Consider the following 15,067-nt stretch of genomic DNA (forward strand, 5'->3'; position numbering starts at 1 on the left):
CAACTACAAATGATATAAATATTTTAATAACCCAACAGCCCTGTCATTCTTTTATTTCTGCACAAGATCTGAGCATGCACTAGATCATCTCAGCAGAACAGTTGTGGTACAAACAAGTCCTCGGGAGGTTTTGTTTTTGTCCTCAAGAAACCAAATATGGCTCCTGTGGCTCCTTGTTTCTGAACCTCAGCTCTGTTTTGCTCCATTGTTGCTCACAACAGAGAAAGTGTCATATCCACTCAGAGGCTGTCACCTCGCTCACACATCCCCTCCTCCTAGTCACTCGCTAAATGACAATGATAGTTGAAGAACTATGAAGTGTGTCTGTCTGTGGTGCAGACCGAGTTTCAGCTTCCTCAGATGAGACACAGCTAACTGCATACTGTACAGCTTCACTACAGCAACAGAGAACAATATATGTGTGTGTCCTGATCATCTTCTATCATTTGTTTTGTCTCATTTTCACACGTCTCTGAGCTGGCAGGAAAGGCTGAGTCCTTTCTGTATGTTATTTCAGTCTACTATCTGTTTGTGAGGAAAGGCCAGTGTGATTGTTAGTGATATAAGAGGCTTTAACCACAGCTATGCTTCCGTTTCACAGCGTGTGTGTCTCACATCGTGGTGTGAACCAAAGGAGCGCGGGCTGGTGTTTAAAACGAGCCCTGGGTGTCATTCTTTCTCACGTTGTTGCGTTTGTTCTCTTTTCTTTCTTGCCGACTGTGAGTCAGATCATCAGAGCAGACGGAGGAGAAGCTCTGAAGAGATGAGTCGGATTCCTGCAGAAACCACCAGACTCTGTGTCGCTCTCTCGATCTGTCATGGGGAACCTGCCGGGATTCCTTATGTTGTTGTGTTACATGGTTGTTTTCCTCAGATCTGAATGTTCTGTGAGAGAGAGGACAGCAAGGGTCACATGTCAGAGTCTTTTTTAGGTCTGAGTTGGACTCAAAAAAAGAGAGACGATGCCTTTTGAAGTTTTAGTTGCTTTCTCTCAGCTTCTTATCTCGACTGTATGTGAGCTGAGTCAGGGTTGGACGGGTTATTTGGGTTTACTCGCTGCCCTTCAGCTGGATGGGGCCATGATGATTAGCAGGTCACTCTAACTCTTTGTTTTGGCTGAGTGAAGTGCTCACGCTCGCTGATCCGTCTAAGCCAGCTCAGATTGAGAGGTTTATGTCTTGTGTCCACATCACTTTTTTTTAATTTTTTTTTTTTTTATCTTTTCATCCCTTTATAGCCTCGCATATCTTTTTCTTTTATTCATCACTAAAGCCGCTTTCACATATACATGCTCAAAAACGTTTGCATACAATTCCCTGGACATTCAGACCCTGTTCATTACTGCACTGCATTTCACACAGCAGGAGATTAAAAAGTCAAAAAGTACATTGCAGGACTGCTGTGTAGGAGAGTGAACTAGAGCAACACAAACAACAGCACATTTGGCAGAAAACACAGTGAGAGACTTTCAGCTACGGACACACTCTCACAACTGGAAATATTCAGTTTGTCGAAGGTGAAGGGAGGTTCCTGGACAGAGTGTGCTGCAGGAGGAGGAGTGTTCAGTAACGTCTCCTGTTTGTGTTTTTATATCACTACAACATGTGAAAGGATGTTTCCACAACACAAACACAACAGTAGGAAACATCATCCAGACACCTGAGGCGAGCAGTAAAGAGGATAAAGAAGAACAACTGCTCTCGAACTGAACTTCATCATCACGCGACACGCTCGCTCGCCACGACTTCACAAAGACAATTTTACAGGGAGCTGCAGGAAAAAGTCTTGGTGAACAGACTGAGGTGTGCGGAGCATGTGGGCAGTGGCTCATGTTCAAGATGAAAGTTGTGGGTGATTGACACAATGGATGTGAGACACCAGTGTTGTGTGTATCATCACCTCCTACAAGAATTGCTGGAGCCTTTTCTGGCCACTCTGCTCCTGCAGATGTTTCTTTCCCTCTATAAGGGCAGTTGCTGTCTGACATACAGCCGTATTACAGCCTGGGACAGACACAGCAAGAAGAAGTTGATTTGACATTTACTCTCGTTTACGATGGTGAGTCCAGCTCAGTATGATTGTTTACTTGAAGAAGAGCTACAGTTGTGACCCCAGTGCCTTCTTAAAAAGTAGATTTCCAATGAGGAGCAGCAGCACAGAAAAAGTGAACTCCTCCTCCAGGCCCTTGGGATGTTCTTTTAGAAGTTGCATCCATGGCTGCAGGATGTAGGACAGAAGGACTTGTCAGTCATTCTGGTGGGCTACCTGAGAACCACGGCACAGGAAACCTGCCGTCTAAACATCCCAGGGAGGAGAGCAGTGGAGTGGATGTGATGGGAGGGATCACTTCCTCTGCTTCCGTTTAGATAAGAACAATGACGCAGTGTCGTGGAGGAAGCGCGAGTGAGCTTTACGTCCACACCTATGGGGACTTGTAGTGGGGGGGGGGGGGGGGTTACTGTGGTTGTCTGTAGTTATTGTTAGTCAGGCTGATTATAAGAGACTCGTCTGGAGGTTAGGGCTGGGCAGACCTTGGCTGAGGCCGGCCCTCCCTTGCTCCCTGACTCTGGGTGAGAGAAAGGGAGTGGAAGCTGAGGGTACGAGCGGTGCAGAAACACAGGATGTCTGGGCTGATCTCACCACTGTACGAGTGTGGATAAAAAGAGAGACAGACATGTAAGAGCGTCTGGAGGCGACCTTGGACATGTTTAGGCTCGTGTCAGTTTTTATCATGACCCTGGAGATGGTTTCAGGCTGTAAGAGGAGCGGGGTGCATCTGCTTTGTCTTCTATTGACTCTGATTGAGGGGAAAGAGTTCACCCAACACAGAGCTCCAGCAATCAGGACAGAGTAACACTTGAAAGCATGTGTGAATGTATGTGTGTGTGTGTGTGTGTGTGTGTGTGTGTGTGTGTGTGTGTGTGTGTGGCTTGCTGTGGTTGTTCTGTTGTTACAGCTGGGATGTTGAACCAGGAATCAGTCATGTCCAGGTCTCAGGCTGCCGAGTATGTGTGTGATGTGGACGAGAGAGTGTGTTTCTTTGCAAATCTGGTCAGCCTGAACACTTTGATTCAGTCTCGACCTGTCAGACTATCAATACACACACACACACACACACACACACACACACACAGCAGGTGAGAGTTTAAAAGGTCAATGCAATAAATGAGCAGTCATATCCACAATCATAATGCCATCAATGGGAACATGATTATTTAACCACAAACACAGCTGTTACATCACTCTCCACAAACTCACCAGACTACATTGATAAAACTATCACGATACATCAGAACACAGGATTTGCTGATCAACCGCTGTCCCTTTGATTTAGGTTTTTGTGTTACTGTGTGACGTAAGAGTGCAAGTTCTGATCAAGTACAATAATGTTGAAAGCACATTAACACAAACAACGTAAAGGATTACTGCAGCAGTAAAGGAGAAAATCCAACAGACTGCAAGGAAGAGCTGCTGTTTTTGTTAATGTCAGGCGGCTTTGAGAAGAGCAAAGCAACAGCTGTTTCTAGTTTTAATTCCAAAGCCTTTCGTTCATTTAGTCATTTATAATATACTTTAAAAGGGCCTGGTTTTGAAAATACTCTCATTTCTCTTAAAGAGCTAATCTGTGATTATGTTTCATCAACTCTTCCTATTAATGAAATATCTAACACCTGTATGTTGACCTTGTGTCGCTCTTTCTTTCTCCACAGTTCTACCTCCAGTCCAGGTTTACATGGCGTGGTGCTCGTCTCCTCCGCCCGCTGCTCCAGTTCACTCTGATAATGATGGCGTTTTACACCGGCCTGTCACGCGTGTCCGACCACAAGCACCACCCGACTGATGTTCTTGCCGGGTTTGTGCAGGGAGCCCTGGTGGCCTACTGCATAGTGAGTACACACATATATATCACTATCATGCATGTATGGAAGTATGAGTAAAAGAGCATAAATGTCTATCTTTGTAACTAACTTCACAAAGGTCAGCCGAAGGGATCCTTCAGACTTGATCCACACCGTGTCACCTTTAAAGTCCAAACCTACACCGAACCTTAAAGGGCCCAAAAAAAGGAGACTTTAGGAAACGCTTCTGACCCTGTGTGGATTCAGAAACTCTCAAGGTGTTTTTTTTTAGTGTGTTTAGACATGAATTGAGACTTTAGGAGAAGTTGACCCAGACACCTTCAGGTTCCCTTTTTTAAAATTCTGATATCCTGACAACCCTAGTCTGCGTCTTTACTCTTATCATAAATGTTTTTGTTCGGATGAAGTTCATTCTCTCTCAATCTCTTCTGCTAAGCGTTTTAGCAAAATGGACGCCACGAAAGTAGATATTTGTTGCTGGTTTCTTTTCAAAACAATGACCAAGCCTCCTGTGCTCTTTAGAAAACCAAATCTCTTTCTATACAAGACAGCTAACTATCAGTTGGCTAGCTTACAGGTTCTGTTGGAAAAAGCTGCAATGACTCAAAGGTCCGCAGCAGCCTTGAAAAAATTAAACATTCATCATAATGCTACTGCTGTTGTGCAGTTTAACACTAAATATTATGATGCTACAACAGCCAACCTACACACGAGGGAAGATTGTATTCTAAAAACATGTGTCCAACAGTGTTATCCACCCAAAGTTTAGCCCTGCTGTTTTACTTTGTTTCAGTGTGGTAACAGGACATGTGTTTTCAGAGGTGTCGTATGGACGGAGATTCCTTCGCAGAGCTCGTCTGGAAGTGTTTTTGTTTTCAAACGCTTTTTCTGGGGGGAAAATAAAAATGTTGTGGTCTTGCCATGACCAAACTTTGGCTCCACACTGCTCCCTTTTCACACTTCTTCGCCTCCTTTCTTTTTTCTGAGGAGGAGAAGTGGAGCAGGCAGCAGCGTGCGGAGAATCTGATTCCCTTTAATGAAGAACACATTGCTTGGAGCCAGGCAGTGCTTCAGTAGTGTGTGTATGTGTGTGTGTGTGTGTGTGTGTGTGTGTGTGTGTAAGTGTGTGTGTTGGTGTCTTCACTACTTTTGTGACATATCCCTGCAGCTCCTGCCAGATGATTTTCGTAACCCTCATCGTTACACTAAGCTGGATGGAGCCGAGGAAAATGGAATTGGGGTCAGGAGGAAAATGGAGGTGGTGTAAAAAGAGAAAGAGAGAGAGAGAGAGAGAGAGAGAGAGAGAGAGTGGGGTGGGGGGTGAGCCTTTGAAACAGGAATGAGCCTGTTAATTATTTTGGGTTTTTTATTTGGCGGCTCTGGTTCTATCAGCACAGCAGGAGCTCGCTGTACTCTGCTGCCTCCGGGAAAAAGCATGGAAACACACATAAAAACACACACAAACACACACACAGGCAACTCGTACCTTTCTACCAAATCATGAACGTGGAAAGGATTAGATTCATAAAACTGAGAACCTTAGTAGTGGCGCCTACGCAGCCCTTGGCACAGCTGAAGTACACACTGAAAACACACACTTTACACACCAGGCTTATAGGAGAAATGAACCATGAGCAGAAATCAGCAAGTAACAAAGCCTGTAACGCCGCTGAAGAGCCCGCGCCCCTCAGCTGGGCGTCGCTCCTGGACGACTTCAGCTCTGACAGGAAAGCAAAAATGAAAGTTTCAGAAATGAGCTCGAGCTCGGAGCAGGCCGATCTGGCAGGAGGAGCGAGGGAGGGAGGTGACAGGAGAGAGGAGCCTTGTCTGCGTCTTGGCTCGGGATGAGCGTGGGTTTAAATCCAACTCAGCTATTCCACAGGCCTGAGAGAGACAGCTCGACACACACAGACACACTGTTCTTACACACATGCGCACACACAGAGTGAAACCCTGCTGATGAAGGCTGTGAGGTTGGTTTTACAATCCTCGACGCCTCCTCTGATTTGCAAGGTCTTATTGAAACATCTGTGAGTACTTTAGCGGGGCTGTTTGCGCAGCAGAGCAGAGCGGACGTGACAGGAGGCGAGTGGAGGTATGAGGACTGTGAGCGTCACAGAAACCAGCAGTGAGCTCTAAATCAAAGTGTGAACATCTTTAGATCTGAAGTTAACAAGTGCTCGGGCTCTGTCTTTGTTCTTAAGATGTGAAGTTTGAAATGTAAGAACAAAAGATTGAGTTCACACTTGGCATAGATGTCAGAGAGAATTTATGTCACAGTCAAAGAGTCTTTTAAATGTCTTTGCTTGGCTGTATTTGATGCAGTTCATATTTTATTCGGCTTAGATTTGTCGTTGAGAGAACACAGTAACAGCAGCAATGTTTTGAGTTTATTAAGAATTTTCCAAGTAAAGTGGCAGCTTTGTGATATAAGAACTGTTTGTGAGCTATTTCCCCCTCAGCTGTCCATTTATGTCATTTCTAGTTATTGCTGCTACAACAACACAACGTCCCCCTGGGGATGAATAAAGTAATCTGTCCATCTATCTTGAACATCAAATTCTGATTAAAACCAAAGAACACGAGTGGATTTGCACTTCAGTCCCCAGTGTGTGATTGGGAACATTTGCACTCAATTTTAAGATTTACAACATTGTGGAAAGGCCTCTTCAATTATGTTTCAGTAATTGTCTGCAGAAAAGTTTGAAAAGTACAGAATGCTCTCCCTGGTTTCTCTGAGTACAGTTACCTCTTAAATCTAAGTGGTGACTGTAAATGAACAAAACAAACCTGGAGTACACACAGGGACATATCAGACTGAAGCTTTGCTGTTCTCTTTTCAGTTAGTCTTTACTTTGATGAAAATCTACTGAATAATATGTAAATGATTCCCTCTTTCGAGTCAAACTCAAGACTCCAGACTTGGACCCCCAACAGGAAGTGGTCTGTCTATATCTTACCTTGCGTTTCCTATTAGACAAACTGACCCAGTTTTCCACATGTGTCTTAACAGAGGTTAGAGGGGCGACCCCAGCAGGAAGCAGCTGGGGGAGCGTTGGTTTTTTTGAGGTTCATTGTCACAGAGGAGAAGAGTCGGGTCAGGAGTTGTAGGAGGAGGGGTTTGAGGATGCTATTGCTCCTTTGCTCCCACACAGGGACATTCTGCACACACTCAGAGCCTTAATACTGAAGCATGCTCTCTGTGTGGCCCGAGGAGTCAACTTTTATCACTCCAAACGCATCAATCAAGTGTGCAGCGCCACTAGATAACCTTTCCAAACTTCATGTACATATATAGTCACAAAATGGTCTCAAACTATGTCACATCCTCTGATCTACATTTGTGTAACTGCATGAAGCGGTGTATTGTGTGGTCAGGCTGCAAATGCATTTATATCAGGTTTCATATGCGTGCAAACAAATTCACTGTTCTATTCTGCGACACACAGAGGGGGCTTAGTCTGTAGTGTGTGGGTTTATTTAGACACGCATACTTCCTGCGAGTCAATGCATCCTTTCCTTTGTGACTCAGCTTCATTATGTGTCACACTTGACATTTTAATACTGCTTAAAGACACACAATTATAGACACACACACACACACACATTGATATGCCTTTAAAGGTTCTGTTGCTGAGTCAGCTTCACGCCACACAAACGACTGGGCTTCTTTGTGTTTCTGTGCATCACAAAAAGGAAATGGTGAGATCGTGATAAGCCGTCCAGTACAGCAAGTTCAGGGGTGATAGGTTGGAGGTTGGGTGACGCGGCGTTGAGTCTTGTTGGGATTGGACGAGGCAGCATCCTGAGGGGAAACGAGCCTTGATGTTTCTCATGACGGCTCGGGTGATTCCCCGAGATAAAACTCTTCATCATGGCCCCTAATTATTTCACACAGTCTATAGAGTAAAGTAGAGTTATTACGAAACTAGAATTTTAAACTTAGATATGATGTCAGTAAAAATCAAACAATACACCTTACAGTATAGTATATACCAGTCCAATGTATAATGCACCATGTGATGATGTACAAACTAATGGCTGCACACACAAAGAGCTCTTTTTAGACCGGGCGAGTAGCTGTGTGGTTGTGTAGGTTTCTATCTCGCTCTGATGTCATCATACAGTCAAAGTTCAGCAGAGACGGTCACTTCATGGTCAGTAAATGTCAGACTTTATTAGAAGAGAGGGTCTTTGTGTTGAGCCCACCACTCACAATGAGACGCTCTGTGTTATAGAAATACATCACCGACTGTAGGAGAGACATTTTTCTGAAAAACAACAGAAGAAGAGAACTGAGCAGGTCCATTAGTTTAATGTTTTTTTTCCACTCAGGACCTTCCTGTATGAGAGCATCTTATATTGTCTTTAATCTGAGTCATCCGTTATGTTTCTTTGAGCTGGGTCTCAGAGTTTAATGCCCCTGACTCCCGTCTCTGTGCCACGCCCCCCTCTGCTCGCCCTCGACTGGCAGCACAGGAAGGAAAAGCTGCAGCGCCTGCCAATGATGTGTGTGTGTTTGTGTTCGTTTGTGTGTGTTGTTGCTCATGAATGACCCCAGACCCTTGTAGGTGGAAGCGCTAATCCACTCATATAGTGGGCAGCAGTTTCCATGGTCCCACTTTCTGCCCAATTTCCTGTTTGACATATGATGTCATCAAGATCTCAGGAAGAGATTTTTTTCTTTGTCTCTTTCCCTCGCCGCTCTCTGCCCAGCTGAGCTCAGAGATGATGTAAAAGCACAGTTCAGACCTGGCAGCGTTCAACGGAGGATTACCAAGCGTTCATTTAATGTGATCTAACATCCCTCCGTCCAGCTCGGTTACTCAGGGCTGACGAGAGCACAGAGTGTGGCAGACTGAGGTGATAGGGAGTTTCTCATCATGGCGTCATAAAGAGATGTAATATTCACTTTTACACATCTCGCCAGCTCACAGCTACCTCAACTAAAAAAAATAAAAAAAGATTCACATCTTTTCTTTAAAATCCAATCTGAAAAGGTGTTATAAAGGATTTTCTCCTTAATTTCACTCCAATAAAATCCTACTGTATTCTTTTCAAAATCTCATTTATTTTCAGAAGTACACTTTAAATCACATACAGTGTTTGGTTCTTGTAGGACTTTGACTTTAATGATAGAGCTGACATACAGTTGGCCTTTAGACCTGTATTAAACAAATCAAGCTTTTAGTACTTCTTGACAATGTGACATGCCTTTGATTGATTCTATCTTATAGGAATGGTTTCAGATTTAATTTATAATTAAAAAAATGTTTTTAGAATCCTATAAATGTTGTTGAAAAGAGGCCCAGTAAACCTATGTGCATGCACATTAAGATTACATTACAGGTTTTATCCAAACTAGGTACTGTGTCACACCTCATTTGATTCTTCTGAAATGTGTTTTTAATCTTTGTCATTAAGCTAAAACATTTGGTTACTCTTAAACAGACTTTAGTCGTTTTCAGTTTCTCAGTTGGCAAATGCAAGGGTTGTTGTATGTTCTTTCATATTGTTAGGAAGCATTTTATTCCACTCTTATGTCACTAGTCTCTTGTTCTTTTACCTTATTGCCAGTTCTGTTTATTGTCATTTAACCAATTCTTTAGAATGAAAGTCTCTCTGGTGCAACATCAACACAAGGTGAAGACATTCAGGACACAGACTTTAAAGGAGATTATAATAATTATATGTGATGTATTTAAAGGTCATTTAGGACTGTTACTGTAACTGTTACTCCCAATGTCAAAACAAAGGCATCCTTAATACATGAGGGCTGATACATTTTTTCTTTGAAAACAGGGCAACACAACATTTTTTTTTTTTTTTTTACTCTCTTAACCTTGTACTTTAAATTGTTGTGTCTTCCCCAGGTGTTCTATGTGTCCGACCTGTTCAAGCCCCGGGCGAAGCCAGCCACACCCCCGCCCTCCCCCATCAAGAAGGAGCTGCTCCCGTCATCAGAAATCATCGACAGGAACAATCACCACAACATGGTGTGAGACAAAGAGAGAGAGACCACCACTTCTTCCTGTGACCGAGGAGCCAATCACAGCGCTGCTCACCTCCCATCAGACAGTAGAATGTAGCGACGAGAGACTGAGGCTGCTTCTCAAACGCCATCCTCCCCCCCCCCTCCCCCCTAGAGAGGGTGTCGGCTTTGAGATTTGCACAGCAGAGTCCACTCTCACTATCCAGACGTATTTTTTACTACTATGTTTTAACTACTAATCTACATTTGAGCCCATCGTTTTGAGCACAAACAGACAGAATTGGAAGCTAAAAAGACAAATTAATGATGTGACAGGCAGAGCTGAGGGTGAGGAGGTTTGGTGAACCATATGAAGAAGAAGAGGAAGAAAAGAAGAGACAAAAAGAGAAATAAAAAGACAAAGCCCCCCACCCTGGGAGAGAGGGACGGTCCTCTCTGAACTCTCTGTGGCCTTGGAACGCCGACAACAACTTCCTTAGCTACGGGAAGGAGATTACTGCAGTAACGAGCAGCATAGAAATATTAACAGTATAGAAAATATAACTTATAGCACTGTTTTTAAGTTCATTGTCCATTATTATCACCACTCGCTGCCTGAGACGTCTCACTGCAAGAAAGCTTGACGATGCTGACATGAGACAGTTAGCGTAGCATGGCTTCAATAACAACAATCCTGCAGCAGCATCCCACTGAAAACGTGTGTTCAGACAGGAAGCGAAGCAAAATGTATTCTTTGCATGACTTGCACAATGATCATTGGTTTATTTGCATCTGTTACAGCTATCCTGCAAATATTAGGTTTTCTAGATATTAAAAACACAAACAGGCTGAGGTGCACACACCTCTGTTAATCTCCCTCCTCCAACATGAACTGTGTCTGGAGGAACTTTCCTGCTGCTTCCAGCTCCTTAAGACCGTTCAGGTCCCAGTTTAATGACCTTTTAGCTTAATTAACCTAATTAACCGGCTGAAAAGATGCTTTAATAACTACATTAGAATACTGATTTGTTAAAAGTAAAAAGGCATGATTCATCAGCTCTGCCAGCAAGATGACAAGCAACCCCCTTAAAAAAGCTTGTTTTCTGAATAGAGTTTGGATTGTAAATATGACATGTAACTTCAGGATGTCCCCAATATTTTCCCTGGCCTGAGAGAAATGTATCTTTGCATTGACTTTGTATGCAATCATACTCTGAGGACAAATTCACTTTGCTTTCAGTCTGAACACACCTTGAGGATCATGCCCTTTGTAAGTAACACCTTTTCAGAGAAGTCATTTGGCTTCTGGCTAACATCTTCAAATCCCAACAAACTTTTATTTAGCTGCTGGGAGTGAAGCTATCCATCCACACGCTCCTCTGTCTCCACTTCAGCACGTCCAGTTTTCTGCAGAAGACCCTCAGCGCGGCCCAAACCCGGGATGTTGCATTTCTTGATGGTTAGAAGTAGTAAAGGGGGGATTTTTATCTGTGGAGGGAGGGGACAGATCTCACAGCCCCCGGCCCCCAGCACCTGTGTGAGAGACGTGGCTGTGCCATGCCGCTCCATGGTATATGGATCAGTCTGATTGGCTGACAGCGGGGGGAAAGTGAGGGGATGTAGTCTGTCACCGAGGAAAGAGGGTGATGATTTACAGCTAAGCTGGCACATTATTTTGGGATGAATTGGGCTCTTTCTGCTGGCAGGGAGGGGCTCACACCCACCTAATCACTCATTGGCGATGGATATTTGGATCTCAGTGTGTGCATGTGTGTGTGTGTGTCCATGACTGTGCTTGTGCATGTACATCTTGTGTGTGTGAATGTGTGTACATATGTATGAGCGCTGTGCCCTGTGAAAAAAGGAACCTCCCTCTTGATAAACTGTGTCACTGTCAGCTGTGCCAAGTGTGTGTGCGTGTGTGTGCGTGTGTGTGCGTGTGTGTGTGTGTGTGTGTGTGTGTGTGTGTGTGTGTGTGTGTGTGTGTGTGTGTGTGTGTGTGTGTGTGTGTGTGTCAGGGAGCAGGTGGACATTCTAGAAACTGTGGATCTCTCTTTAACTCTGTGTGTATAAACCTGTCCTGTATGACCTACAGTCATTCAGGCTCAGACTTTCTCCTCCATCATCACACTCGGCCATGTTGCACATCTTTCTCATCGTATAGTCCGTCCTATCATTTCACTCAGACGTTTTTCACTCTCTTTTTATAAATATATAAATATGTATAGATCACTAAAGTTAACTCTGTAAGATATTGTTTTAACATGTTTAGATATATCCACTATGATTACAGACCTGTGTTCTTTACAAAATGCTGCTTTAAAAGCATCCATTGACAGATTTTTGTATCTAGAAAACTAAACGATGGTAGATTGTTATAGCTACGTTTTTAATATGCGTTCAAAAAAAAAAAATACACCTACACTTGTAATAAAATTCAATATTAGTATTTTTGTATTGTCTCGGTTTTTTTTGTACAAAAGACATAGTTGCAATGCTGTTTTTTTTGCTAAATGTGCTTAGCTCTAATACATGTGCTTTTAAATAAAAAGCTCATTATGAACACAACTTTGTTTTTTCTTGTCTGTGGATTTGAACTCTGAACACGATGATTTCATGTGTGTGATGAATCTAATGTCTTTATGGTTCTTAGGTTCTGGAAGTGATCCCTTTGTTTACCCCACAGTCTGGTTTACCTCAGGAGATATAAAAAAAAAATGCATGCAGTGATTACAATAAGTGGTGGATGGGACAATTATAGACTACATTTACTCAAATAATGAGCCTGAGATCATATTTAATAAAGCTCGCTGCAAGAAATCAATTTATTACTAAGGTACAGAAAGAAGGGGTCATAAATGAACATGTTTAAATACTATTGCTGTCCACATTAACTAGTTAATCACGTTAAGTAAGGTCTGAAATACATGCATTGATTTTTTTTATTGTCATTGTGTTCCTTCAGGCACACGGTGGATAATCCTCAGCAGTGTATATCTACCTTATGGCGTCAAACATTTCCCCTTTTAACGTTCCTTTGAGTTGTTTGACTGTAGTTTTTTAAACCAGTAACAAGTTCCCTTTTCAGTGATTATGTTAATGATGGAACCTTGGATCTACCAGAAAGTCCTTAGTTTATTTCAAAATAAAAGTAGATAAAAGTAGGGTTGAATTTAAACAGCTTACAAGGTACTCTGAGTTTACAACTGTACAATTCAATTCACATTCATAATTAAAGCCATTACAAAGGTAAGCATTTGGCAGCCCTAATAAATACATACATGTATATCAATCAAATAAACTTCAGTCACTTTTTCATCTTTTACTGAAACACATAACTATGGTTGGATGATTGAATGTAGAATAAGTACACAAATAATAGTAATACACCCTTCTTTGGTATGATCATACTTTGATTAGAAAATACCTTTTGATTTGATGCCGTCTTTCACAATGTGCAATATTACAATTCATTCAGGTACTTCAGAACCCAAATGTTACTTTATTTAAAATCTGCTGCGGAGCATTTTTACTTTTCAGAGGGACCAGCTACAACAAGAACTATGATAATAAAAAAAACAACTATAATGAAACCTATAAAGACATTTGGGTAATATTTATACATGTTTTCTTTTGAAGATTAAATTATAATGATTGAACTTGTAAAGAAGAAGATTTATACAATAATTTGACAGATTTTCTTAGTAAATGTGCATCCTCCACCGACATTTATCGTAAAATAGTTCTTCTTTATGCAGAAGCAGCAGCAAACACTTCAGTTCTCACTTCTTCTGCTGTTCACAGAAACCTCACTGTGGCTTCAGCTCCTTCTGTCAAAAATAACACATGAAATACGAGTGTGAGACACAAACACAATGAGATTTGGTCAGACGTGTGTAGATTCACTCACTCACAGACACCAGAGTAGAAAAGTCCCCTCATTGCGGTTTGTGATTCTAAACGTAACGTAGAATTTTCTCAGAGTTTCAAACGAGGAGAAAAATCTCTGAATGACACATTTGATCTGCTCACTTCTGTCAGAATCTGCTTTATTTAACCAACAATGAGTTCACATACAAGGAATTTGAATATAGCTCTATATATATGTTGCACAAATGACCAACAGCATAAAAATAATGAGAGTGAAATATACAGCATGCAGCGTTTGAAATGACAACGAGAATAAATGTTCCAATCCAGTTTTTAAAGATAGAGGAACGTTTTGTATTGGTTATTGTTTCCTCTGTGGCTGAGTGTTATGTCTTAACCCTTCGATTATCTGCACACGTATTCTCCAGAAATATATCCTCCCACTCTTTTTTTTAACCATCTTACATGCACGTCACTGTGAAACTCTGCCTGGAAAGTGCAAACAAAGTCTCTTCCAGCTCATACTTTAAACTGTTTTATCAGAAACTGACCCAATTTATAGTCAGACCCACTAAAATATATATATCCTGTTGTTTTTCTCTTCAGTTCTGCAGATCAAAAGGGATCAGTATTATTTTTGTTTCATAACCAGATGAAAACTCCTCTGCTGTGATATTACTTTGAATACACTCCTAACAATAACACACGCTACGCGCCAACTAGTTGATTGTTTGCTCAAATCAAAACCAGACAAACCGGACTCAAAATCAAATCCTTCAAAACACAGTCAAACATTTTCTCTCCAAGAAGAACATTCATGCTCAATCATGGCAGAACTTTTTAAATTCTTGCAAAGTTGATTATGTGACAAAAAAAACGGTTTTACTTTTCATTAAGGGTATGAGTTTATTTTGTTTAAACATTGCGAAATTCTGTTATTTTCCATTTGAAAACAGATCAGTATGCTTTTATTTTGTATTTTTGTACTGTTTTATGCTATGGAGTTGTACTTTCTGTTTGGATACAAACCTGCCTTTATTTTGATAGAAGGTAAGGAACTTCAGGTAGAATGAAAGTTACAACATTAATGTCCATGAAAAAAAAAAACTTGCTATGGATCAAAAAGTAAATGAAAACAGCTAAAAGGAATGGTAAAAAAGTGTAATGTTTGATGTCACAATGTGGGTATTACTTTTGACTTGTCCACTAAGCTGTCTAGGAGTTTTTTTTAAGTTAAATGAGATGTTCAAAGTATGTTGTGATTGTGATTGCAGGAAGACACTGCAGTTTCTGTACAAGCATGCAGTTTTGTAAAGCAATTTTTTAAAAGTTGCTTTAATTTTGGACATTACTCTTTTTTTGGACA

At 41.7% G+C, this 15,067-nt stretch overlaps 1 protein-coding gene across 2 annotated transcripts in view; it reads left to right on the forward strand.

Moving 5' to 3' along the window:
• plpp3 (phospholipid phosphatase 3) overlaps positions 1-12,399 on the forward strand; it is a 34,737-nt gene extending 22,338 nt beyond the window's left edge. For both annotated transcript variants that reach the window (XM_020631795.3, XM_020631794.3), the window contains exons 6-7: positions 3,711-3,887; positions 9,734-12,399. In XM_020631795.3, coding sequence (XP_020487451.1) covers positions 3,711-3,887; positions 9,734-9,862 — 306 coding nt within the window. In that variant the 3' untranslated portion in view covers positions 9,863-12,399. The remainder of the gene's footprint in view (positions 1-3,710; positions 3,888-9,733) is intronic.
• Positions 12,400-15,067: the final 2,668 nt, after the last annotated feature.

This window comes from Labrus bergylta, chromosome 6 (genome assembly GCF_963930695.1).
Source record: "Labrus bergylta chromosome 6, fLabBer1.1, whole genome shotgun sequence".
NCBI lineage: Eukaryota > Metazoa > Chordata > Actinopteri > Labriformes > Labridae > Labrus > Labrus bergylta.